Genomic DNA, 26,946 nt, shown 5'->3' with positions numbered 1-26,946 from the left:
TCGAGACGGGGCGAGTATGTAGTAGCTAGTAGCCGCAGCGCCACTGAGGCGCCCATTGGCCGTCGCTTGGCGGCGCGACTAGACCTGCTGTCTCCTCGAGACGGGGCGAGTATGTAGTAGCTAGTAGCCGCAGCGCCACTGAGGCGCCCATTGGCCGGCGCTCGGCGGCGCGACTAGACCTGCTGTCTCCTCGAGACGGGGCGAGTATGTAGTAGCTAGTAGCCGCAGCGCCACTGAGGCGCCCATTGGCCGTCGCTTGGCGGCGCGACTAGACCTGCTGTCTCCTCGAGCCGGGGCGAGTATGTAGTAGCTAGTAGCCGCAGCGCCACTGAGGCGCCCATTGGCCGTCGCTTGGCGGCGCGACTAGACCTGCTGCCTCCTCGAGCCGTGCTAGTATTTAGTAGCTAGTAGCTAGAAGCTGCAGCGCCACTGAGGCGCCCATTGGCCAGCGCTCGGCGTCGCGACTGGAATTGCTGTCTCCTCGAGACGGGGCGAGTATGTAGTAGCTAGTAGCCGCAGCGCCACTGAGGCGCCCATTGGCCGGCGCTCGGCGGCGCGACTAGACCTGCTGTCTCCTCGAGCCGGGGCGAGTATGTAGTAGCTAGTAGCCGCAGCGCCACTGAGGCGCCCATTGGCCGGCACTCAGCGGCGCGACTAGACCTGCTGTCTCCTCGAGCCGGGGCGAGTATGTAGTAGCTAGTAGCTGCAGTGCCACTGAGGCGCCCATTGGCCGGCACTCAGCGGCGCGACTAGACCTGCTGTCTCCTCGAGCCGGGGCGAGTTTGTAGTAGCTAGTAACCGCAGCGCCACTGAGGCGCCCATTGGCCGGCGCTCGGCGGCGCGACTAGACCTGCTGTCTCCTCGAGACGAGGCGAGTATGTAGTAGCTAGTAGCCGCAGCACCACTGAGGCGCCCATTGGCCAGCGCACGGCGGCGCGACTAGACCTGCTGTCTCCTCGAGACGGGGCGAGTATGTAGTAGCTAGTAGCCGCAGCGCCACTGAGGCGCCCATTGGCCAGCGCTCGGCGGTGCGACTAGACCTGCTGTCTCCTCGAGCCGGGGCGAGTATGTAGTAGCTAGTAGCTGCAGTGCCACTGAGGCGCCCATTGGCCGGCACTCAGCGGCGCGACTAGACCTGCTGTCTCCTCGAGCCGGGGCGAGTTTGTAGTAGCTAGTAACCGCAGCGCCACTGAGGCGCCCATTGGCCGGCGCTCGGCGGCGCGACTAGACCTGCTGTCTCCTCGAGACGAGGCGAGTATGTAGTAGCTAGTAGCCGCAGCACCACTGAGGCGCCCATTGGCCAGCGCACGGCGGCGCGACTAGACCTGCTGTCTCCTCGAGACGGGGCGAGTATGTAGTAGCTAGTAGCCGCAGCGCCACTGAGGCGCCCATTGGCCAGCGCTCGGCGGTGCGACTAGACCTGCTGTCTCCTCGAGACGGGGCGAGTATGTAGTAGCTATTAGCCGCAGCGCCACTGAGGCGCCCATTGGCCAGCGCTCGGCGTCGCGACTGGAATTGCTGTCTCCTCGAGACGGGGCGAGTATGTAGTAGCTAGTAGCCGCAGCGCCACTGAGGCGCCCATTGGCCGTCGCTTGGCGGCGCGACTAGACCTGCTGTCTCCTCGAGACGGGGCGAGTATGTAGTAGCTAGTAGCCGCAGCGCCACTGAGGCGCCCATTGGCCGTCGCTTGGCGGCGCGACTAGACCTGCTGTCTCCTCGAGACGGGGCGAGTATGTAGTAGCTAGTAGCCGCAGCGCCACTGAGGCGCCCATTGGCCGGCGCTCGGCGGCGCGACTAGACCTGCTGTCTCCTCGAGACGGGGCGAGTATGTAGTAGCTAGTAGCCGCAGCGCCACTGAGGCGCCCATTGGCCAGCGCTCGGCGTCGCGACTGGAATTACTGTCTCCTCGAGACGGGGCGAGTATGTAGTAGCTAGTAGCCGCAGCGCCACTGAGGCGCCCATTGGCCGGCGCTCGGCGGCGCGACTAGACCTGCTGTCTCCTCGAGACGGGGCGAGTATGTAGTAGCTAGTAGCCGCAGCGCCACTGAGGCGCCCATTGGCCGTCGCTTGGCGGCGCGACTAGACCTGCTGTCTCCTCGAGACGGGGCGAGTATGTAGTAGCTAGTAGCCGCAGCGCCACTGAGGCGCCCATTGGCCGGCGCTTGGCGGCGCGACTAGACCTGCTGTCTCCTCGAGACGGGGCGAGTATGTAGTAGCTAGTAGCCGCAGCGCCACTGAGGCGCCCATTGGCCGGCGCTCGGCGGCGCGACTAGACCTGCTGTCTCCTCGAGACGGGGCGAGTATGTAGTAGCTAGTAGCCGCAGCGCCACTGAGGCGCCCATTGGCCAGCGCTCGGCGTCGCGACTGGAATTGCTGTCTCCTCGAGACGGGGCGAGTATGTAGTAGCTAGTAGTCGCAGCGCCACTGAGGCGCCCATTGGCCGTCGCTTGGCGGCGCGACTAGACCTGCTGTCTCCTCGAGACGGGGCGAGTATGTAGTAGCTAGTAGTCGCAGCGCCACTGAGGCGCCCATTGGCCGTCGCTTGGCGGCGCGACTAGACCTGCTGTCTCCTCGAGCCGGGGCGAGTATGTAGTAGCTAGTAGCCGCAGCGCCACTGAGGCGCCCATTGGCCGGCGCTCGGCGGCGCGACTAGACCTGCTGTCTCCTCGAGACGGGGCGAGTATGTAGTAGCTAGTAGCCGCAGCGCCACTGAGGCGCCCATTGGCCAGCGCTCGGCGTCGCGACTGGAATTGCTGTCTCCTCGAGACGGGGCGAGTATGTAGTAGCTAGTAGCCGCAGCGCCACTGAGGCGCCCATTGGCCGTCGCTTGGCGGCGCGACTAGACCTGCTGTCTCCTCGAGACGGGGCGAGTATGTAGTAGCTAGTAGCCGCAGCGCCACTGAGGCGCCCATTGGCCGTCGCTTGGCGGCGCGACTAGACCTGCTGTCTCCTCGAGACGGGGCGAGTATGTAGTAGCTAGTAGCCGCAGCGCCACTGAGGCGCCCATTGGCCAGCGCTCGGCGTCGCGACTGGAATTGCTGTCTCCTCGAGACGGGGCGAGTATGTAGTAGCTAGTAGCCGCAGCGCCACTGAGGCGCCCATTGGCCGTCGCTTGGCGGCGCGACTAGACCTGCTGTCTCCTCGAGACGGGGCGAGTATGTAGTAGCTAGTAGCCGCAGCGCCACTGAGGCGCCCATTGGCCAGCGCTTGGCGGCGCGACTAGACCTGCTGTCTCCTCGAGACGGGGCGAGTATGTAGTAGCTAGTAGCCGCAGCGCCACTGAGGCGCCCATTGGCCAGCGCTTGGCGGCGCGACTAGACCTGCTGTCTCCTCGAGACGGGGCGAGTATGTAGTAGCTAGTAGCCGCAGCGCCACTGATGCGCCCATTGGCCGGCGCTCGGCGGCGCGACTAGACCTGCTGTCTCCTCGAGACGGGGCGAGTATGTAGTAGCTAGTAGCCGCAGCGCCACTGAGGCGCCCATTGGCCGGCGCTCGGCGGCGCGACTAGACCTGCTGTCTCCTCGAGACGGGGCGAGTATGTAGTAGCTAGTAGTCGCAGCGCCACTGAGGCGCCCATTGGCCGTCGCTTGGCGGCGCGACTAGACCTGCTGTCTCCTCGAGACGGGGCGAGTATGTAGTATCTAGTAGTCGCAGCGCCACTGAGGCGCCCATTGGCCGTCGCTTGGCGGCGCGACTAGACCTGCTGTCTCCTCGAGCCGGGGCGAGTATGTAGTAGCTAGTAGCCGCAGCGCCACTGAGGCGCCCATTGGCCGGCGCTCGGCGGCGCGACTAGACCTGCTGTCTCCTCGAGACGGGGCGAGTATGTAGTAGCTAGTAGCCGCAGCGCCACTGAGGCGCCCATTGGCCAGCGCTCGGCGTCGCGACTGGAATTGCTGTCTCCTCGAGACGGGGCGAGTATGTAGTAGCTAGTAGCCGCAGCGCCACTGAGGCGCCCATTGGCCGTCGCTTGGCGGCGCGACTAGACCTGCTGTCTCCTCGAGACGGCGCGAGTATGTAGTAGCTAGTAGCCGCAGCGCCACTGAGGCGGCCATTGGCCGTCGCTTGGCGGCGCGACTAGACCTGCTGTCTCCTCGAGACGGGGCGAGTATGTAGTAGCTAGTAGTCGCAGCGCCACTGAGGCGCTCATTGGCCGTCGCTTGGCGGCGCGACTAGACCTGCTGTCTCCTCGAGACGGGGCGAGTATGTAGTAGCTAGTAGCCGCAGCGCCACTGAGGCGCCCATTGGCCAGCGCTCGGCGTCGCGACTGGAATTGCTGTCTCCTCGAGACGGGGCGAGTATGTAGTAGCTAGTAGCCGCAGCGCCACTGAGGCGCCCATTGGCCGTCGCTTGGCGGCGCGACTAGACCTGCTGTCTCCTCGAGATGGGGCGAGTATGTAGTAGCTAGTAGCCGCAGCGCCACTGAGGCGCCCATTGGCCAGCGCTCGGCGTCGCGACTGGAATTGCTGTCTCCTCGAGACGGGGCGAGTATGTAGTAGCTAGGAGCCGCATCGCCACTGAGGCGCCCATTGGCCGTCGCTTGGCGGCGCGACTAGACCTGCTGTCTCCTCGAGACGGGGCGATTATGTAGTAGCTAGTAGCCGCAGCGCCACTGAGGCGCCCATTGGCCGTCGCTTGGCGGCGCGACTAGACCTGCTGTCTCCTCGAGCCGGGGCGAGTATGTAGTAGCTAGTAGCCGCAGCGCCACTAAGGCGCCCATTGGCCGTCGCTTGGCGGCACGACTAGACCTGCTGTCTTCTCGAGCCGGGGCGAGTATGTAGTAGCTAGTAGCCGCAGCGCCACTGAGGCGCCCATTGGCCAGCGCTCGGCGTCGCGACTGGAATTGCTGTCTCCTCGAGACGGGGCGAGTATGTAGTAGCTAGTAGCCGCAGCGCCACTGAGGCGCCCATTGGCCAGCGCTCGGCGGTGCGACTAGACCTGCTGTCTCCTCGAGACGGGGCGAGTATGTAGTAGCTATTAGCCGCAGCGCCACTGAGGCGCCCATTGGCCAGCGCTCGGCGTCGCGACTGGAATTGCTGTCTCCTCGAGACGGGGCGAGTATGTAGTAGCTAGTAGCCGCAGCGCCACTGAGGCGCCCATTGGCCGTCGCTTGGCGGCGCGACTAGACCTGCTGTCTCCTCGAGACGGGGCGAGTATGTAGTAGCTAGTAGCCGCAGCGCCACTGAGGCGCCCATTGGCCGTCGCTTGGCGGCGCGACTAGACCTGCTGTCTCCTCGAGACGGGGCGAGTATGTAGTAGCTAGTAGCCGCAGCGCCACTGAGGCGCCCATTGGCCGGCGCTCGGCGGCGCGACTAGACCTGCTGTCTCCTCGAGACGGGGCGAGTATGTAGTAGCTAGTAGCCGCAGCGCCACTGAGGCGCCCATTGGCCAGCGCTCGGCGTCGCGACTGGAATTACTGTCTCCTCGAGACGGGGCGAGTATGTAGTAGCTAGTAGCCGCAGCGCCACTGAGGCGCCCATTGGCCGGCGCTCGGCGGCGCGACTAGACCTGCTGTCTCCTCGAGACGGGGCGAGTATGTAGTAGCTAGTAGCCGCAGCGCCACTGAGGCGCCCATTGGCCGTCGCTTGGCGGCGCGACTAGACCTTCTGTCTCCTCGAGACGGGGCGAGTATGTAGTAGCTAGTAGCCGCAGCGCCACTGAGGCGCCCATTGGCCGTCGCTTGGCGGCGCGACTAGACCTACTGTCTCCTCGAGACGGGGCGAGTATGTAGTAGCTAGTAGCCGCAGCGCCACTGAGGCGCCCATTGGCCAGCGCTCGGCGTCGCGACTGGAATTGCTGTCTCCTCGAGACGGGGCGAGTATGTAGTAGCTAGTAGTCGCAGCGCCACTGAGGCGCCCATTGGCCGTCGCTTGGCGGCGCGACTAGACCTGCTGTCTCCTCGAGACGGGGCGAGTATGTAGTAGCTAGTAGTCGCAGCGCCACTGAGGCGCCCATTGGCCGTCGCTTGGCGGTGCGACTAGACCTGCTGTCTCCTCGAGCCGGGGCGAGTATGTAGTAGCTAGTAGCCGCAGCGCCACTGAGGCGCCCATTGGCCGGCGCTCGGCGGCGCGACTAGACCTGCTGTCTCCTCGAGACGGGGCGAGTATGTAGTAGCTAGTAGCCGCAGCGCCACTGAGGCGCCCATTGGCCAGCGCTCGGCGTCGCGACTGGAATTGCTGTCTCCTCGAGACGGGGCGAGTATGTAGTAGCTAGTAGCCGCAGCGCCACTGAGGCGCCCATTGGCCGTCGCTTGGCGGCGCGACTAGACCTGCTGTCTCCTCGAGACGGGGCGAGTATGTAGTAGCTAGTAGCCGCAGCGCCACTGAGGCGCCCATTGGCCGTCGCTTGGCGGCGCGACTAGACCTGCTGTCTCCTCGAGACGGGGCGAGTATGTAGTAGCAAGTAGTCGCAGCGCCACTGAGGCGCCCATTGGACGTCGCTTGGCGGCGCGACTAGACCTGCTGTCTCCTCGAGACGGGGCGAGTATGTAGTAGCTAGTAGCCGCAGCGCCACTGAGGCGCCCATTGGCCAGCGCTCGGCGTCGCGACTGGAATTGCTGTCTCCTCGAGACGGGGCGAGTATGTAGTAGCTAGTAGCCGCAGCGCCACTGAGGCGCCCATTGGCCGTCGCTTGGCGGCGCGACTAGACCTGCTGTCTCCTCGAGACGGGGCGAGTATGTAGTAGCTAGTAGCCGCAGCGCCACTGAGGCGCCCATTGGCCAGCGCTTGGCGGCGCGACTAGACCTGCTGTCTCCTCGAGACGGGGCGAGTATGTAGTAGCTAGTAGCCGCAGCGCCACTGAGGCGCCCATTGGCCAGCGCTTGGCGGCGCGACTAGACCTGCTGTCTCCTCGAGACGGGGCGAGTATGTAGTAGCTAGTAGCCGCAGCGCCACTGATGCGCCCATTGGCCGGCGCTCGGCGGCGCGACTAGACCTGCTGTCTCCTCGAGACGGGGCGAGTATGTAGTAGCTAGTAGCCGCAGCGCCACTGAGGCGCCCATTGGCCGGCGCTCGGCGGCGCGACTAGACCTGCTGTCTCCTCGAGACGGGGCGAGTATGTAGTAGCTAGTAGTCGCAGCGCCACTGAGGCGCCCATTGGCCGTCGCTTGGCGGCGCGACTAGACCTGCTGTCTCCTCGAGACGGGGCGAGTATGTAGTATCTAGTAGTCGCAGCGCCACTGAGGCGCCCATTGGCCGTCGCTTGGCGGCGCGACTAGACCTGCTGTCTCCTCGAGCCGGGGCGAGTATGTAGTAGCTAGTAGCCGCAGCGCCACTGAGGCGCCCATTGGCCGGCGCTCGGCGGCGCGACTAGACCTGCTGTCTCCTCGAGACGGGGCGAGTATGTAGTAGCTAGTAGCCGCAGCGCCACTGAGGCGCCCATTGGCCAGCGCTCGGCGTCGCGACTGGAATTGCTGTCTCCTCGAGACGGGGCGAGTATGTAGTAGCTAGTAGCCGCAGCGCCACTGAGGCGCCCATTGGCCGTCGCTTGGCGGCGCGACTAGACCTGCTGTCTCCTCGAGACGGCGCGAGTATGTAGTAGCTAGTAGCCGCAGCGCCACTGAGGCGGCCATTGGCCGTCGCTTGGCGGCGCGACTAGACCTGCTGTCTCCTCGAGACGGGGCGAGTATGTAGTAGCTAGTAGTCGCAGCGCCACTGAGGCGCCCATTGGCCGTCGCTTGGCGGCGCGACTAGACCTGCTGTCTCCTCGAGACGGGGCGAGTATGTAGTAGCTAGTAGCCGCAGCGCCACTGAGGCGCCCATTGGCCAGCGCTCGGCGTCGCGACTGGAATTGCTGTCTCCTCGAGACGGGGCGAGTATGTAGTAGCTAGTAGCCGCAGCGCCACTGAGGCGCCCATTGGCCGTCGCTTGGCGGCGCGACTAGACCTGCTGTCTCCTCGAGATGGGGCGAGTATGTAGTAGCTAGTAGCCGCAGCGCCACTGAGGCGCCCATTGGCCAGCGCTCGGCGTCGCGACTGGAATTGCTGTCTCCTCGAGACGGGGCGAGTATGTAGTAGCTAGGAGCCGCATCGCCACTGAGGCGCCCATTGGCCGTCGCTTGGCGGCGCGACTAGACCTGCTGTCTCCTCGAGACGGGGCGATTATGTAGTAGCTAGTAGCCGCAGCGCCACTGAGGCGCCCATTGGCCGTCGCTTGGCGGCGCGACTAGACCTGCTGTCTCCTCGAGCCGGGGCGAGTATGTAGTAGCTAGTAGCCGCAGCGCCACTAAGGCGCCCATTGGCCGTCGCTTGGCGGCACGACTAGACCTGCTGTCTTCTCGAGCCGGGGCGAGTATGTAGTAGCTAGTAGCCGCAGCGCCACTGAGGCGCCCATTGGCCAGCGCTCGGCGTCGCGACTGGAATTGCTGTCTCCTCGAGACGGGGCGAGTATGTAGTAGCTAGTAGCCGCAGCGCCACTGAGGCGCCCATTGGCCGTCGCTCGACGGTGCGACTAGACCTGCTGTCTCATCGAGACAGGGCGAGTATGTAGTAGCTAGTAACCGCAGCGCCACTGAGGCGCCTATTGGCCGGCGCTTGGCGGCGCGACTAGACCTGCTGTCTCCTCGAGACGGGGCGAGTATGTAGTAGCTAGTAGCCGCAGCGCCACTGAGGCGCCCATTGGCCGGCGCTCGGCGTCGCGACTGGAATTGCTGTCTCCTCGAGACGGGGCGAGTATGTAGTAGCTAGTAGCCGCAGCGCCACTGAGGCGCCCATTGGCCAGCGCTCGGCGGCGCGACTAGACCTGCTGTCTCCTCGAGACGGGGCGAGTATGTAGTAGCTAGTAGCCGCAGCGCCACTGAGGCGCCCATTGGCCGGCGCTCGGCGGCGCGACTAGACCTGCTGTCTCCTCGAGACGGGGCGAGTATGTAGTAGCTAGTAGCCGCAGCGCCACTGAGGCGCCCATTGGCCAGCGCTCGGCGGCGCGACTAGACCTGCTGTCTCCTCGAGCCGGGGCGAGTATGTAGTAGCTAGTAGCCGCAGCGCCACTGAGGCGCCCATTGGCCGGCGCTCGGCGGCGCGACTAGACCTGCTGTCTCCTCGAGCCGGGGCGAGTATGTAGTAGCTAGTAGCCGCAGCGCCACTGAGGCGCCCATTGGCCGGCGCTCGGCGTCGCGACTGGAATTGCTGTCTCCTCGAGACGGGGCGAGTATGTAGTTGCTAGTAGCCGCAGCGCCACTGAGGCGCCCATTGGCCGGCACTCAGCGGCGCGACTAGACCTGCTGCCTCCTCGAGCCGTGCGATTATGTAGTAGCTAGTAGCCGCAGCGCCACTGAGGCGCCCATTGGCCGGCGCTCGGCGTCGCGACTGGAATTGCTGTCTCCTCGAGCCGGGGCGAGTATGTAGTAGCTAGTAGCCGCAGCGCCACTGAGGCGCCCATTGGCCGGCGCTCGGCGGCGCGACTAGACCTGCTGTCTCCTCGAGCCGGGGCGAGTATGTAGTAGCTAGTAGTCGCAGCGCCACTGAGGCGCCCATTGGCCGTCGCTTGGCGGCGCGACTAGACCTGCTGTCTCCTCGAGCCGGGGCGAGTATGTAGTAGCTAGTAGCCGCAGCGCCACTGAGGCGCCCATTGGCCGGCGCTCGGCGGCGCGACTAGACCTGCTGTCTCCTCGAGCCGGGGCGAGTATGTAGTAGCTAGTAGCCGCAGCGCCACTAAGGCGCCCATTGGCCGTCGCTTGGCGGCACGACTAGACCTGCTGTCTTCTCGAGCCGGGGCGAGTATGTAGTAGCTAGTAGCCGCAGCGCCACTGAGGCGCCCATTGGCCAGCGCTCGGCGTCGCGACTAGACCTGCTGTCTCCTCGAGCCGGGGCGAGTATGTAGTAGCTAGTAGCCGCAGCGCCACTGAGGCGCCCATTGGCCGGCGCTCGGCGGCGCGACTAGACCTGCTGTCTCCTCGAGCCGGGGCGAGTATGTAGTAGCTAGTAGTCGCAGCGCCACTGAGGCGCCCATTGGCCGTCGCTTGGCGGCGCGACTAGACCTGCTGCCTCCTCGAGCCGTGCGAGTATTTAGTAGCTAGTAGCCGCAGCGCCACTGAGGCGCCCATTGGCCGGCACTCAGCGGCGCGACTAGACCTGCTGCCTCCTCGAGACGGGGCGAGTATGTAGTAGCTAGTAGCCGCAGCGCCACTGAGGCGCCCATTGGCCAGCGCTCGGCGTCGCGACTGGAATTGCTGTCTCCTCGCGACGGGGCGAGTATGTAGTAGGTAGTAGCTAGTAGCTGCAGCGCCACTGAGGCGCCCCTTCTAAAACATACACTCTAATATGGAAGGCATATTTATTTATTAAGTATTAGAGTGAGCTAATATGCGAATAAGCAATTATGCGACTGAACGAGCATTCGAGTGATCACATTTGCGAGTAAGAAAGCATGCTAGAGAGCGACAATGCTAGAGAAGAATTATGCAAGTAGTAATTATGCGAGTAGCAATTAAGCGTGTGATCAAGGAATGGAGTGTGAATATGCGAGTGAGCTGTATGCGAGTGATCAAGTATGCTAGAGAGCAAGTATGCGAGTGATTATATTTATTGCACAATATTAAAAGATAATTTGTTTATGGAATATTACAGCGTTACAGAATCAGTCAGTGAGTAGTGATGAGTGTAATTATATTATTTATTAAACTCTGGTTTGTCCCGAGTCACTAGCTCAGTTAGTTAAATTAATTAGCTTATCTTAGAGCGCCTTGGCTAACTGCCCTCTACTTGGACAGGCCTTTACATGATTTTTTTAAGTATGGTTTCATATTTAGCTCTAACTCAAAATTAATAAACTAAACTAATTTAAATTAACTTATACCAGTTATATTTTGTGAAAACCAATTATTGATAACACATAACCAAAGTGCATGTACTTATGCATTTGGGTTAGATTTAATACTTTTAGTTTAAAAAGTACACGAAAGTAATATCTACTTTCGTAATGTTATAAAGAACAAACAGAATGTTTGATATTTTGACGCCATTGTTTCTTTCAACATAATTACCTTGGCTAATAAATTATACATATTTGAATGTTGTGATTATGAAATGTTATGATTATGTAAGTTTACAAACTGTATTCCAAGATATGTTCACTATCATAAAATTTCTTTTGGAACACCAATATACTTAGTGCATCCCACGATGTACACGAAAGTGAATACATACGGGTGAATGTTATAAATCGTGGGGCCACTCTCGGCTAAAGGCTGTAGCAGAAATATGCATGCTGTTTGGACTTTCAACCTGTTAAATTACCATTTTTAATGCGCGCGCATTTCATTGCACTTCCGTTGCGAGCTAAAATTACACCCTCAACGTCCCTAAAAAAGTATAATTTTAAAAAAAAATGTTTTATATTGATGGACCACTCTGTGGCGGGTTCGGTGCTACAAAACACGTGGGGAGGTTTGGGGGCTTCTCGACAAAGGATGTACAGAGGAGCCACTCTGATGTCCAAGCCAGGTGACGTGTGGGAAAGCTGGGTGAAGGATTTGGGGGCTTCTCGACAAAGGGAGTACAGAAGGGCCACTCTGATGTCCAAGCCAGGTGACGTGTGGGGAAACTGGGGGAAGGATTTGGGGGCTTCTCGACAAGGAGAGTACAGAAGGGCCACTCTGATGTCCAAGCCAGGTGACGTGTGGGGAAACTGGGTGAAGGATTTGGGGGCTTCTCGACAAAGGGAGTACAGAAGGGCCACTCTGATGTCCAAGCCAGGTGACGTGTGGGGAAGCTGGGTGAAGGATTTGGGTGCTTCTCGACAAAGGGAGTACAGAAGGGCCACTCTGATGTCCAAGCCAGGTAACGTGTGGGGAAGCTGGGTGTAGGATTAGGGGGCTTCTCGACAAGGGGAGTACAGAAGGGCCACTATGATGTCCAAGCCAGGTGACGTGTGGGGAAACTGGGGGAAGGATTTGGGGGCTTCTCGACAAGGAGAGTACAGAAGGGCCACTCTGATGTCCAAGCCAGGTGACGTGTGGGGAAACTGGGGGAAGGATTTGGGGGCTTCTCGACAAGGGGAGTACAGAAGGGCCACTCTGATGTCCAAGCCAGGTGACGTATGGGGAAGCTGGGTGAAGGATTAGGGGGCTTCTCGACAAGGGGAGTACAGAAGGGCCACTCTGATGTCCATGCCAGGTGACGTGGGAGAAGCTGGGTGAAGGATTTGGGGGCTTCTCGACAAGGGGAGTACAGAAGGGCCACTCTGATGTCCAAGCCAGGTGACATGTGGGGAAGCTGGGTGAAGGATTTGAGGGCTTCTCGACAAGGGGAGTACAGAAGTGCCACTCTGATGTACAAGCAAGGTTACGTACGGGGAAACTGGGGGAAGGATTTAGGGGCTTCTAGACCTGGGGAGTACAGAAGGGCCACTTTGATGTTTAAGCCATGTGACGTACGGGAAACTGGGAGAAGGATTTGGGGGCTTGTTGACAATATAAGTACAGAGGAGCCACTATGCTTTCTAATGGGAGCCGAATGTGCTGGTATGTGGTGTCCACCCATTGCAAACAAAGTTATAGTAAAACATCGAAAAAATAAAGTAACTCCGTGGAGGGCTAATGGTAATAGACGTACCAAGTTCTTATGTGTTTGTTTATTTATTTGTTCACCTATTCCGACTAGAAGACTTCATGCTGTTTCCGAGACTTTTTTAAAGCAAAACTTCGTCATGGCCGGTAGGGAAAGTTAAGGCGATTGATTTTCGGAGCGTAACGAAAAGTGCAACGAACATGAGTGAGGAACTCGATGGCGGATAGAGGAGAGAAATCGATCTCCCCACTCCTCAATCTCGGGCAATCGTTACGGAATCGATGCTACAGGGCTGCATTTTTTCGTTATGCTTTAAACAACTCTTCAAAAATTGAATTAAATTTAATAATAGTAGTGGAAATTTGTATTGAAATTCCAATAATTATTATAGTGTAGTTTTAGTATGTTATTGTGAACTTATTGTTCATTTTCAACATTCAATTTAAATACTAAATATTTTATTTTATCATTTTATTTCTAACACTTATGTTGGTCACGCACGTTTTCTGTGTAAAAGTTAAAAGTTTGTTAGGTTAGGTCAGTTACGTAAATTAGTCCTAAAATCGTTGTTAAAGTATTGAAATTATCTACCAAATTTTTTAAATTAGTGTTTTTTTTTCAGGGAGGGTCGCGTTTGGCCGTAAAGTTACTCGTAATTGAAATAAAACGTTGCGTAGAGAAGGTCAGCGACATTTAAATTACTCCAAAGTAGTGAAAATGTTTTAGATCTCGCAAAAAATAATTTTTTTTAGACCGCGAAGTTACATGAGCAAGCGAGCAGCTAACCTGGGATGCTGGGATATGTCCGGGGCTGATCGGTGGTCAGTAGTCAGTACGCAGGCTTTCGCTTGTCGTTGGCGTCCGCCTGTAAGCACGGCGTAGACACGGCTTACTAGCCCAAAATAGAACAGCTTATTGGCCCGACACAGCACGGCTTATTAGCCTGACATATCACTGATTACTAGCCTGACATAGATAGCACGCCTTATTAGACAAAAAAATAGCACGGCTTATTAGCCCGACGTAGCATGGCTTATTACCCCGACGTAGTATGGCTTATTTGCCCGACATAGCAAGGCTTATTTTCCCGACATAGCACGTTTTATTAGTAGATGGAAATAGCCAGTTTGAGGACAGGCTAAAATTCTAAAATCCATCAAAAATCTGCAATTAACATACTAATTGATTCGATCGGTTCCTGTCCTTGGTTCAACACTTGATCGATGCAAAAAAATTAATTTTACATAAATAATTAATTTTAAATAAATACGATGGAAAGTCGTAAAATAGGCTTAAATTCCTTTACTACCACCCACCAGTAAACCGATGATGATATATTGACCGCGATCTTGAAATTCTCTAATTATTAACCTATACATTCGGAAAAAAAAATCACAAAAAACCCATCAAAAAATTCACCTTGTAATTTACTGATTGATTAAATCATTTATTTCCTTAGTTGGATCTGAACTCATTGCAAAAATATAATTTCAGAAAAAAATATATATTTATTTTAATTTAACATTGAAGTAATAGGTTCAATGAGAAAAGGAACAATATTACAAATAAAAAATTTATTACGAAGAGTCTATAAGAACATTAAAGAAACAAGGAAATTTCTAGCATTTCTCGATTTCTACAATCTCCTAAGAAAGCGAAGCTTGTTCTTTGCATGACTTGACATGTGTTTTCAGGGCAGTACCACATGACAGGCATATAATCTGCGGCCAGGAACCTTAAGTTTGTAGGCAGACATTTCCAGTCAGCGGCAAGGCATGTCCAGTCAGCGACCAGACACATCCTGTTGTGGGCCAGACACCTCCAGTCTGTGGACAGGTATTTCAGATAGGTTGGACAAATACATCAGTCAGCGGGTCAGGCTAACATGTCCAGTTCGTGGCAAGGTACGCCCAGTTGGTGGCCAGGCACATCCTGTTGTGGGCCAGACACATCCAGTGGTTGTCTAGACATGCCCAGTTGGTGGTTAGGCACTTACAGCTTGTAGAAATGCTAACACCATCAGTTGGTGGCTAGACACATCCAGCCGATGGCCAGGCACATCCTGTTGTGGGACAGACACATCCAGTGGTTGTCTAGACATGCCCAGTTGGTGGTTAGGCACTTACAGCTTGTGGAAATGCTAACACCATCAGTTGGTGGCTAGACACATCCAGTCGATGGCCAGGCGCATCCTGTTGTGGGCCAGACACGTCCAGTGGTTGTCTAGACATGCCCAGTTGGTTGTTAGGCACTTACAGCTTGTGGAAATGCTAACACTATCAGTTGGTGGCTAGACACATCCAGTCGATGGCCAGGCACATCCTGTTGTGGGACAGACACATCCAGTGGTTGTCTAGACATACCCATTTGGTGGTCAGGAAAATACAGTCAGTAGCCAAACGACCTTCTTCGTTGATACTCGACGGACATATTAAACATGTCATGTACAATGCCAAGCGTGTAGGCCAAGCATCTCCGAACCACGAGGCCTTCTTCGACGATACCTGTTATTGCTTTCAAACAATTATGTTCTATTTCAAGCAGACAAGACAAGATGCTCTGAACTGTCAGAACTACAGGAACTACAGAATGTATACAACCTATGACAGTAAAATAGGCGAAATTACTAAGTATGTTTTACACTTACTATAGGACCAAGATTCCCTGAAAAATGCTTTACCTTTTACAACAGGACCGAGAGTTTTTGATCCAACAAATATCCAGTCCTGAAAAGGACACACTTTTTGAAAAACATTAATAAAAAGGAAGCATATTTAACGGAAAGGACTTACATTTACATGAACATTCAATTCGGCTACGATACTACTAGTCTACGAGGCTACGAGGCTATATGACTACGAAGTTACAAGCCTGCTTGGCTACGAAACTACAAGTCTATGCGGCTACAAGGCTTCAAGGCTACATGGCTACGAGATTACAATTCTATGAGGCTGCATGGCTACGAGACTAAAAGCCTACTTGGCTACGAAGCTACAACTCTATGAGACTACATGTTTACAAGGCTACACGGCTACGAGAATACAAGCTACAATGCTCCAACTGGCTACGAGGATACATGAATACAAGGCTACTTGGCTACGAAGCTATAATTCTATGAGGCTACAAGTCTACAAGGTTACAACTGGCTACGAAGCTACAATTCTACGAGGCTACAATTCTACGAGGCTACAAGTCTACAAGGTTCCAACTGGCTACGAGTCTACAAGGCTACGAGTCTACAAGGCTACGAGTCTACAAGGCTCCAACTGGCTACGATGCGTCATGGCTAAATTGCTACTTGACTACGAAGCTACATGGCTACGAGGCTACGGGGTTACGAGTCTACAAGGCTACAACTGGGTACAATAGCTCCATGCAGCTGCGAGAGATAATTTATCTCATGCAAAAAAAAAAAACTTGTTCAAAGTAGTTCCGATTCTTGCCAACAGTTGTCGCCACTTGCTGTACAGGCAGTCGCTATTTCATGTGGGATGCGGAGCTCACTCACGAACGCAAGAGGAGGGCTTCAATAGACTTCAAGGAGAAGCAAGTTCTTCTTGCATGATAGCGTTTATGAACTGTCTCAAGGCAAACTAATCGTCTAAGTAATGAATAATTTTTGTCTGAAGTCCAACCGATAATATATATATAGTAAGTTATTAATTTGATAACAGGAATCCGCTTAGTAAGTGAAACACTGAATACAATTGCTTGTCTCGTTACGAAAAATAAATTATATGCAGAGATTGTTCCCTCAAATAACCAGAAACACTCGGAGAATATCAGTAGAAGTATCGCCAGGAATAACCATGAGCACATAGATAAAACCGAGAGAAGTCTCGCTAGGAATATCCGGAAGCACTTGGAGAAAACAAACAAAATTTTAATAGGAATAATCAAGAGCACACGGAGAAAACCAATACAATATTGAGATGAATAATCTGGAGCACACGGAGAAAACCAACAACATATTTGCATGATTAATCAGGAGTTCACGGAGAAAACTAACGCATGTTTTCTTGAATCAAGGTCAGTGAAACACAAAAAAAAAAAATACAAAAAACTTCCGTCAGCTTGTGAACTTCTCCTTTGTTCAGTAAGGATAGAGTTCTAGCACAAACCAGAATTTTTTGGTTTCGATAAATTTTGGCTGTCCATCAGTTTGTGACGTTGGTTTGGATCTCCAGCCCAGGGTGACCAGATTCTGTGAAATGAGGGAAAATTCAAGGAGGTTGGTGGTGGTCAGGGAAGGTCAGGGAATTAACTTGAAATCCTGGAAAAATTCGTGGAAATTCTCCAGTGATGGTAATTTGAGGAGGAAATGTCATACTCCAGTCTGCCATCACTTGAAATTATTATATAATGGAGGGATAACTTGGCCAGGCTGGATTTTCTTTATTTATTTCCGAAAATGAATGGTTAAATTATTTTCTAAAATAATAGCCTGGGAATTTTTTGAACTTTTGGTTAATGTAATTCAGAAAAATGTTACTACAAACTTTTGTGGACACTTAGCAGCCAGTGTTCTGGAGCAATGTCCATGGTGTGTCCAGGGCGGACTGGTCGACATGATCATGCGGTGGTTGTCTACTGCCTTCCGTCGAGTGGAGGTCAAGAGTCCACACAACGTCTAGTTCCGAGCCCGAATAACCCCTCGACCCGTCTGGAAGTTTAACCAGAACTGCAGTTTGCGTCTGCGCCTGCGAGCGCGCGTTCTCTCAGCCAATGGGTAGAAACCTAATAAAAGTCGCGGATTCATTTCGTGTTATGCTAAAATTCAAATAATTATACCTTAGTGCTGCTTCTGCCATTGGTTCACTGTTAATCTGGAGGACTGAGGGCCAATTAGAGACCCTCACTCATAGAAGTGTCGAATCACAGGTTACCCAGTCGAGACGACTCACAAGTCAGCAGCCAATGTATAGTTGGCATTTGCCCGAGTGTGTAGAGGATATTGGAGTATATCCTGAAGTTCATTGAACCCGCGAATTTTTCCGGTCTCTACCAATGGGGCATGTCTCTGATGCGCGCGAAATTCAAATTTTTCGCGCTAATGTTCGCGTCTGTAATGTTGCAGGTTTGCGTTTCCGGACGTACGTACGTTCCTTAACAAAAATGGTCTGTTTCGGCATTTTATGCCACCAATTCAAAGTATGCATCGTAATTTTCGAACTTGATTTTTTTTCCGCGATGAATCTGTAGGGGAAGTTTGTCGGGCTAGGTTTCATTCACTCTTTATATTAACAAAGGTACACGAATGTTCAACAGGCGGGCTTGCGGTCAGTATCAAAGTGGGGAACAAAGTTTCTTGCGTTCACGCTTTGTTGAAATTGTCAGTTGATTAACACGCCTGTGTGTGTGTGTGCCCACCCAAGTTAAAAATTACGCAATCCAAAGTTGGACTTAGTTCTGATAAAAAAAATCATGACTCGATTGTACGATTTACGTCATTTATCACGGTTCGGTGATTTTGACAACACTAGCGACAGGACGAATGCGAGATATTTCCCTCAAAAGTTATAGGCCTACATCTTGTTAATTATCCGACCCGAGAGCAGCACTGACCTTTCACGCGATATCACTTAATGTGTGCTTTAGATAACATTACAAGGCGAATCTCTGGCCTTGGTCAGTTGGGTCGGTCTTACGGAAATCTCGGAACCAAAGTACTGAAACTCAAGTAATTATCGCACGCTTTCGCAGACATTGTCTGAGGTATTTTTTTTTTTGGCTCGTGGATATTTACCGTGTCAAATGGTAAGAGTTCGTCGGTAGAAAACTATTTACCTGATGATGGCAACTGCAATGTCAACCGAAATTTTTGTGGTTTTTTTTCACTTTTGGCGAAGCTAAAACCCAAATTTTTGCTTAATTTGTGTTTTTTGTCATTTGTGTTTTTTTTCTTTCTTTTTCTTTTTTGTAGTTTTCTTCTACAGACATACATGTGCTGAGCAATGGCGTATGACCAAAACCTTACATCAAGTAAAACCCAAAAGCCAAAAATATGTAAAATATAGTTTTATTACTAACTCTGCAAATATTCATCAGTAGTATATGAATGGGGTTCCTGGGACTGGAGGCGGAGAGTGGAGCGAGGAGCAGGTCAAAAACCAACCGATGACCTTAAATTTGACCTTGACCTTGAAATTGACTTTAACCTTTACTTCGACGGCCATATTGGATCCGCCATCTTGAAATCGAGCAACCCACTCACTAATGTTGCACTTTTCGTTATGGCCGCCATCCTGAATTGTAAAAACATGTCCTCCATATTAGATACTAGCAGTGCCCGCGACTTTGTCCGCGTGGACTTTGTTGGGGGGTATTGTGACTTTCTGAGATAATATGGTAGATGCACAGTTTTAGGTTATTCTCAAAACACTCATAACCAATGGTATATTAAAGTACTTCTGCGTAAACTATATTTTTAGTTTTGTCTTCCGGCAGAAGTAGAAATTGATTTTCTCCCGAACCAGATCCAGATCTCGACAGAGCAACATATACCTAGTTGCCCGTGCGAAAAACACTCTTGGCGTAAATCTATTCCTACGTACTTAAATGTTTGTCCCTGGGCCTTATTAATTGTTACCGCAAACGATACCTTCACCGGAAATTGAATTCGCTTAAAGTGAAAAGGCAAATCCGTTGGTATCATAGGTATGCGAGGTATCAGCACTGTTTGCCCTACTACTGGACCAGTCAATACTGTAGCACCAATCACGTTATCGCGAAGGAATTTTACTTGGAGTCTGGTTCCGTTGCATACATTTGGTGGTTTAAGATTCCTTAGCAGCACAATTGGACAGCCAGTTTTTAATTTGAGTGAATGTGAGGGCAGGCCACTCGGATTTAAAGAATTTAAAAATTCTTGTGGATAATGTACCGCATCTTCTTGATCCATTACTTTATCAATGGACCTGTAGTTCACTCTATCTCCTGGAAGTTTACCCAGTATCATGTTACTGATGTCAACGCTACTGTTTCTAGCTGCCAATATTGTCCTTTGACACATCCACTGGTAGTCTTTGTTTTCTATATGGACTACATCTGGGTACACTTTAGAGATTAGGTATTCAATGCTAGTCATACATGCGCGTGCAATACTTAATACTTATTTGGCTACAACACTAATACTTACATTTTAAATATCGCGATATCTTTTGAATGAAACGTCCGAATTGAATAATTCAAAAAGTTCTAGAAAGGTATTGAACTAGTCTTGAATATGCAGTAATTTATTTTGATAATCATTAATACCAAGGTACACAATAAAGTGTTTTTGAAGCGACGGCATTTTAATTATTTAAAAAAATAAAAGAAAACACTAATTGTGAGATAACTACAATAGTTAGACATATGGTTACGCGATATTTTTTGAAGACAGTTATATGTTCTGCAATGTGGTAGTACATTGTTTTGTTCTATAATCAATAGGTTTCGCAGCGCATGCCGTGGAAGGATTTTTTCGGGTCATTTTTTTACACTTTGGGTTACCTTATTGGACTTTTAGTAAGGATACCTAATGTTATTGATAATATAATATAATATAGCATATAGCCTTCCTCGATAAATGTACTATCCAACACTGAAAGAATTTTTCAAATCAGACCAGTGGTTACTGAGATTAGCGCGTTCAAACAAACAAACAAACAAACTCTTCAACTTTATAATATTAGTGTAGATGATGTCACAGCCACGTTGTTTCTTTCTGACATCCTGTCAGCCATTTTTTTCCGTCTGCTGGAGGCCGCCATCTTGGATGATATCATGAACGCCATTTTGCTTTCTTCTGTTCTGCTGGAGGCCGCCATATTGGATACTGACATCTTTGTTTCCACTGTTTACTTCTAGAGAGTGGCAGCATCGCTCTTTTATCTTATCACATAAGGTCGATGTTCCATTACCTACCAAAGCTTAAATGGCCCTAATCGACATATTAAATTTAATTTTATATGCAAAATACACATGCAAAAGACTTGTTTTGCCTTTTAAGAGGGCTGTAGAAAGCGAGCAATGCTTATAAGTTGCTTGTTTTGTGTACTTGTAGCAATTATATATTAGATTTTTGATTTATAATTTAGTTTTTTATTTATCGAATCCGTCATTTTTTGGTGGTTTTACATTTTTTGCATTTTTCAAAGATTGAATTGAGGTGATCGATTTTTAAAAATGATTTTTAGACTTTTTCCCGAATATGTAGGTAAATAATTAGAGATTTTCAAGATGGTGACCAATTGTCAAGATGGCAGGTGCCCTGGAAATAAATGATTCCTGCACTTTAACAGGGAAAAAAACTTTGTGACCGTGTATGGTCACGAGACGTTAATTTAAGATTCTACACACAAACATTTAAGGACATGAAGAAGCTTACCTTTCATGTTAGCGGGTAGGACTAAACAAACATCTTGTGACATCACGACTCATAGATAGGCTACGGCTGTGTGCGACAAAAGACAGTGCACTTACAAACTAAAACCATAGACAAAGTGGAGACTTAATTCCAACACAACATCGAATTCAGTGTTACCTACTCCTGATTTAGCAAGAAGAAGAATAAATCCCGGAAATCGGTTATTTATCGATTATGTGAACTGGTATGAAGATCCTTCTAGAACATTCGAGAATCATCTTTATTAAACCAGAGAATTGGATGGGCAATAGGAGGGAAGGGGGGGGGATAGAGAAAATGGGTATATAAGCTCGGGGTTTTGACCAGTTAGGCATGGAGAAGCAAGACCATCACCACCAACATCATGAGGCATGAGAGAGAGAGAGAGAGAGAGAGAGAGAGAGATCGACAGCAGGAAAAGGTGTTTTGGAGAGCTAAGTATTGGTAGGGTTGTAATTATGAAATGGCCAGTAGAGTTTGAATTTTTGATGATGATGATAATAACTTTGATATGTGTGGGTAGTATCTGTTGGACTTGTGTTTTTTTTTTTGTGAATATGATGCACCTGTTTAAACTTAAAGTGTTGGTTAGGTGCTCATAATGTGGACTTGGCAATTGTTCAATTTTCTGCACCTCCTGTGCATTTTCTTGTTTGGCGGCCATATTGCTTTCAATAACTGATTTAGCGCTCCAAAGACCTTGCCTTATGAGTTGACTAATAGTTTGTTTATATTGGTAAAGATATTAAGCATTCAAATGTACCTTATAAATATTGGCTTTTCTAGCCTGGAGCTTGAACCAAAGAAAGCATTAAAGTTTAGATATAGTTTTTATAGTGTGTAAATTATAATATTTGTTATTTATGAGATATGTCTAGTCATCACAAGATATAACTATTTTTGTACTGAAGTTATTTATGAGATATGTTCAAGATTAACAATAAACGTTGGAACTAATTTGATGTGTTCGGTCAATGTTCTGCCACCTACATTTTTCAGCATAGGTTTTGTCCCTTTGACCTTGTTTTTTTTTTAAATTTAATATGCAGGTTAGGCCCCATCTGGGCAAGTGTTTACCTTGTTGAAGGTAACAAGAGTTGATGCTTGCAGTGGGAGTTGGGACTCTGATGGGGCCCGGCCTCAACTTATATGGCGGTAACGCACTCTAGCAAAATACGCGTATACTAAGTGATACTAGTGCTCCTAGTAACAATGATTGAAAACACGATGGCATCAGCACTTTTTGCTCGATGCCGGGTGTACCACGTGACACTAGCGCTCCTGGTAGCGAGAACTGAAAACAAAATGGCGGTTCTGTCTCGAACAGGTGATGTTATTATCCTTTCAAACTAAAAAAAATACAAGTCCGAATTTGTGCGTTATTTTTTATAAAACTTATTTAATTCTTAGCCTGGTAAATGTCTTGAAGGCCGAGCGGTTAAAGTTGTATGTTTTACAACACAGATTTAAGAGCTGTGTTGGTTTGAATCACAGTGCTTCCGTTGAATTTTGCATCAAAAATTAAATTTAATATGTCGATAAGGACCATTTCAGCTCTGGTAGGTAATGGAACATCGAACTTATGTGATGATACAGATAGATGTTGGCGCTCTTTAGGAGTAAACAGCGGAAACAAATACGTCGGTATCCAAGATCGCTGCCTCCAGCAAAACAAAATAAATAAATATGGTGTCCATGACGACATCCAATATGGAGGCCTCCAGCAGACGAAAACAAAATGGCGGACATGATATCAGAATAGAAAAAGGATGGCTGTTACATCATATCGAAGATGGTGGACATGTTGTTAGAATTCAAGATGGCGGCTGTTACGAAAAAGGCAACGTTCTAGAATCCAAGAGGGTGGCTTAAACGAAAAGTGCAACGATGCCTTCATACACATCCAAGATGGCATGCATAACGATAAGTGCAATATTAGTGAGTGGGGTCAAGGTCTGCGTCAAAGGTCAAAGTCATCCAATATGGCTGCCGTGACGTCAAGGTGGTAGTCATTGACAAGCTGTACGCTCCACACTACGCCTCCAGTCCCAGGAACCCCATACATATACTAATTTCATCCCCGTTCTTTCTCCGTTTTTTTGGTTTCCATGTGAAATGCCGTTGACCAAAGTTGCAAGTTATCTCTTATCTCAAGCATTAAATGACACAGTTCACATTAGTTATGAAAAAAAAAATATTTTTTGTATAAAATTATTATTTTAAAACACTTAGTAGTAATTTTTTTACAACCTAAAACATTTAAACTTAATATTTATCGATGACTTTCTCGAGTAATTATGTTTATCGATTAAATATCATTAGATTTATTGTTTGACTAGGTCGCACAAAGTTACTTTCACTAAATTCCACTAAGGATTGCGTTATCTCACTACTTTACCATCCAAGTGATCGAACGCACGACAAAATTTAAATGTCGTTACAGGCTGCCCCGAATAATCGCAAGACAGTTAAAAAAAAATAGGTGCGTGTATTTATGTACATGCGTTAGCAATTATAGGCCTACTTACTTGGCGTAGAAAAAGAATAACTTTAATTTTGCATGCGAATAATTAATAGAAATTAAATAATAAAACGACTCGAGTGTTTTAAATACAGTCGGTAAAGAATAAATTCAATCAAAATAAACATTTTAAATAAATACTCAGTGTTAAATCCTAATATAAACACGTATAGTATTATTTTTTTTTAATTTAGTAAAATTATCAAGATAAACTTTAATTAGTAATGAAAATAAATAACCATGCTTAGTGTCTTTTATTATTTATTAAATTTAATTATTGATTAAATAATAATACAACTAAATTATACATGCAATGAAACATTTGAAAAAGTATATGAACACAATTTATATCACTAATTTTCGCAATGAAAAAATGTTTAAATGTTATGGACCAGTATTTAATATCAATCACTAAAGTATGAGATTTGAAAGCACGTATAATTTTTTTATTTGTATTGAGCCTATTTTATTGTACACTTTTTTTTTCAGCCTGTGAAGAAATGATTGCATGGGGGGCACGCATCGTAAAAAAATTCATCGCGCGCCTGAAGAAGTGTAACTTCAACTCGTGACGAAGACCGCGCTGAAACGACGTCAGTCGCGTCGCAACTGAACGCCGAGAGCTGAACGGAGTCCCCCGTGCAGTGAGGACACGCAGTGTCCGAGGAGCCGGGTTCGATGGCCAGCCAGGGCATCCTGATTTCAAGAGTCCCCGTGGTTTCCCGGGAGTCCGCCCCGGGCCAGAGCTGCGATGGTTCATTACTAGAGACCTGCAAAATTCGCGAATTCATTCGGTGATAGGCTAGAATTCAAACACATATACCTCTTAGATGATTTTGCTATTGGCTTACTGTTCATCTGGACGAATCTCAAACACTTATAAACCCTCAACCAAAGAAGGATCGAATCACAGACAAACCAGCTGAGACGACTTACAAGTCGGCAGCCAATGAACTTGCGTTATTTGCCCGAGTGTACAGGGGTATGTGCAGTCTATCCTGAAGGCCATCGATACCGCGAATTTTGCAGGTCTCTATTCATTACTAGGGACAGGAAAAATTCGCGGGTTCAATGACCTGCAGGATGAACTCCATAGTTCCACCTACACTCGGTCAAATGTCACCCACTCATTGGCTGCTGTCTTGTGAGACGTCCCAACGTAGCAGCCTGTGATTCGATAAAGCTTTGGTTGGGTGTTTCTCATTGGCCCAGAGTCATCCAGGTGAGTTGTGAGCCAATATACGAGAGGCAGCGCTGAGGTATAACTATTTGTATTTTAGCCTATCGCGAAATGAATTCGCGAATTTTTCCGGTCTCTTCATTACGCGAGCCCAAGGCTGCTCCATGCCCTGGTGGCCTTGTGACCTTGGCCTGCGTGTCGGGGGTCAACGTCTGTCGTGACCTCCTGCGAACCCATAGCCGAGATTTCGGGAAGGAGGCTGTCTAGCGTGGCCATTACGTTCTTCTTTCTTTACGATTGAATTGAAAATATATATATATATATATATATATATATATATATATATATATTGGTTGTCACATTAAAATCTCAGATAATAGTAAAATTTTAGAACTCCGTTTACAGAAAACTGTGCATTTCGTATTGTGTAATTTATTGCTTTAAGGGGCCTCTCATTTCAGGTCATGATTTTGTATTTATATTAACCACTGATCAACTTTTAGACTTTTTCAATTGTTTAACTTTCATTAAAAGAAAAATATATACAGCGCATACTTTTTTTTGCATAATTAGCTGCCAAAGTAACATTTTTAATGTTTTTGGGTTGTACAAATAAGGAGAATTTAATTTATTGCAGAACTGAAACTTTTTAGGTTTAGCTGCAATTCCACTGGCTACTTCACGATATGGTTTGCATTTCTATCACAAAAACCTATTTCATGTTTCTTGGCTGTCAAAATCGTAACAAATTTGAGAATTTTGAAATGCCAGGTAAATTAATAAATATTTTCCTTTAAGTAGGCAGTGGCATTGCAGTTTAACCTAAAAGGTTTCAGTTCTGCAATAAATGAAATTCTCATTATTTGTACAACCCAAAAACGTTAAAAATGTAACTTTGGCAGCTAATTATGCAAAATGTATGCGCTGTATATATTTTTCATTTCGTGAATGTTAAACAATTGAAAGTCTACAAGTTTTTCTGTAGTTACTGTAAATATAAAATCTTGACCTGAAATGGGAGGCACCCCCTTAATACCCTGTCCTTAAGTCAATTGTTTGATGATTTCGTTAAAACAAGTCATTAATGCATACATACATATTAATGTTATTAAATACGCGGAGCACACGGGCCAAGTTTGTGTGAAAGACGTTCTTACAGTAACACACGCACGAACGGGCATTCACTATAGACTACTGCCGTTTCTGTGTGCGATGCATGTCGGGCCGTAATGGGGAGGAAAAACGTTATTGTACCCCACTAAGGTTTAAAATAATCCTTCCAAAATTTTATCTCTACAACATCATATGACTAAGTTGCTGTAATTTTCTTACTGAGTACCTACTTTTTTTAAAAATCCTGCAAGAGAGTGGTGTCCGGACCCCCCCCCCCCCCCCCGCCCAACTGTCGACGAGACGTTTACACAAAATAAAACGTTAATTGGACACGTGACCATTTAAATAAATCATACAATAAAATAAGGGGGTGAGGGGTTAACACACTTGAAAAAAATCAGCTGCGGAGAAAAGCTTCCCCAAAAAAAAAAAAAACTAAGATGTGCGTTCAAAGGTCAAGTTATCGTCGGGCAATGACGTCAATAATATTTTTTTGTTTGTTTCGAAATCCTCATGTCACGCCTTTGACGAAGTGCTGAACGTGCCGAGATCGGCGCACTCCGACACTACTGTGTGGCCGGAACGAACAAGATTTCCTCTACTTTTTTTTAAAATTTGTTTTCTTAACAACTCATTTTTACATTACTGATGTTCGTACATTTTTGAAACAAGCAAGTTTTTTTAAAATTTATTTTTACTAACGTGTAAATGCATATTTCAAATTATCTCAACTTAAGAATTAGAGTTGCAACAAATATTCGCCGAATACAGAATATTTAATCACTATAATCTTCCGAATACCGAATACCTAAAAACAGGTGTAAGAAATAATAAAAAAATACAGTAAATTAATCATGTAACTTTTATTAATGCTGAACATTTATTCAAAGTTCAAGAAAGCGAAATTTTCGTTTATTTATTTAAAAGACCAAAGAAATGTAACATAGCTAAGTTATTTTTCTAAGATATCAAAAAAGTTAGCAAATCAATTGTAAACGGCCTACTTATCATGTAGTTAAGTCATAGGCGTGTTAATAAAGGATTTTGTGAAATTCAAGCCCTAAGGAATGAAAAAGAGTATTAAAATTTGTATGAAAAATGTTACTGCTTGGGCACATTAGATTGAAACTTATGTCATAAAATGTGAAAAAAAAAAAAAGAGAATAATCTGTAAAGCGGTTTTATGAAATCATCTCTCATTATAAACTTGAAAATAAATTACCTTTTTGGTTTCATTGTACAAA

General features: G+C 49.0%; 2 protein-coding genes across 3 annotated transcripts in view; both read left to right on the top strand.

Moving 5' to 3' along the window:
* LOC134529129 (uncharacterized) overlaps nucleotides 1-24,076 on the top strand; it is a 50,760-nt gene extending 26,684 nt beyond the window's left edge. Inside the window, exon 2 of the mRNA XM_063362895.1 lies at nucleotides 23,899-24,076. Coding sequence (XP_063218965.1) covers nucleotides 23,899-23,981 — 83 coding nt within the window. The 3' untranslated portion in view covers nucleotides 23,982-24,076. The remainder of the gene's footprint in view (nucleotides 1-23,898) is intronic.
* The window catches only part of LOC134529127 (carotenoid isomerooxygenase), a 226,858-nt gene that overhangs the window by 85,320 nt on the left and 114,592 nt on the right, over nucleotides 1-26,946 (top strand). The gene's annotated exons all lie outside the window — the stretch shown is intronic.

Source organism: Bacillus rossius, chromosome 2, assembly GCF_032445375.1.
Source record: "Bacillus rossius redtenbacheri isolate Brsri chromosome 2, Brsri_v3, whole genome shotgun sequence".
NCBI lineage: Eukaryota > Metazoa > Arthropoda > Insecta > Phasmatodea > Bacillidae > Bacillus > Bacillus rossius.
Note: the sequence above shows the minus strand (reverse complement) of the source record. Positions and strands in the feature narration are given on the sequence as shown.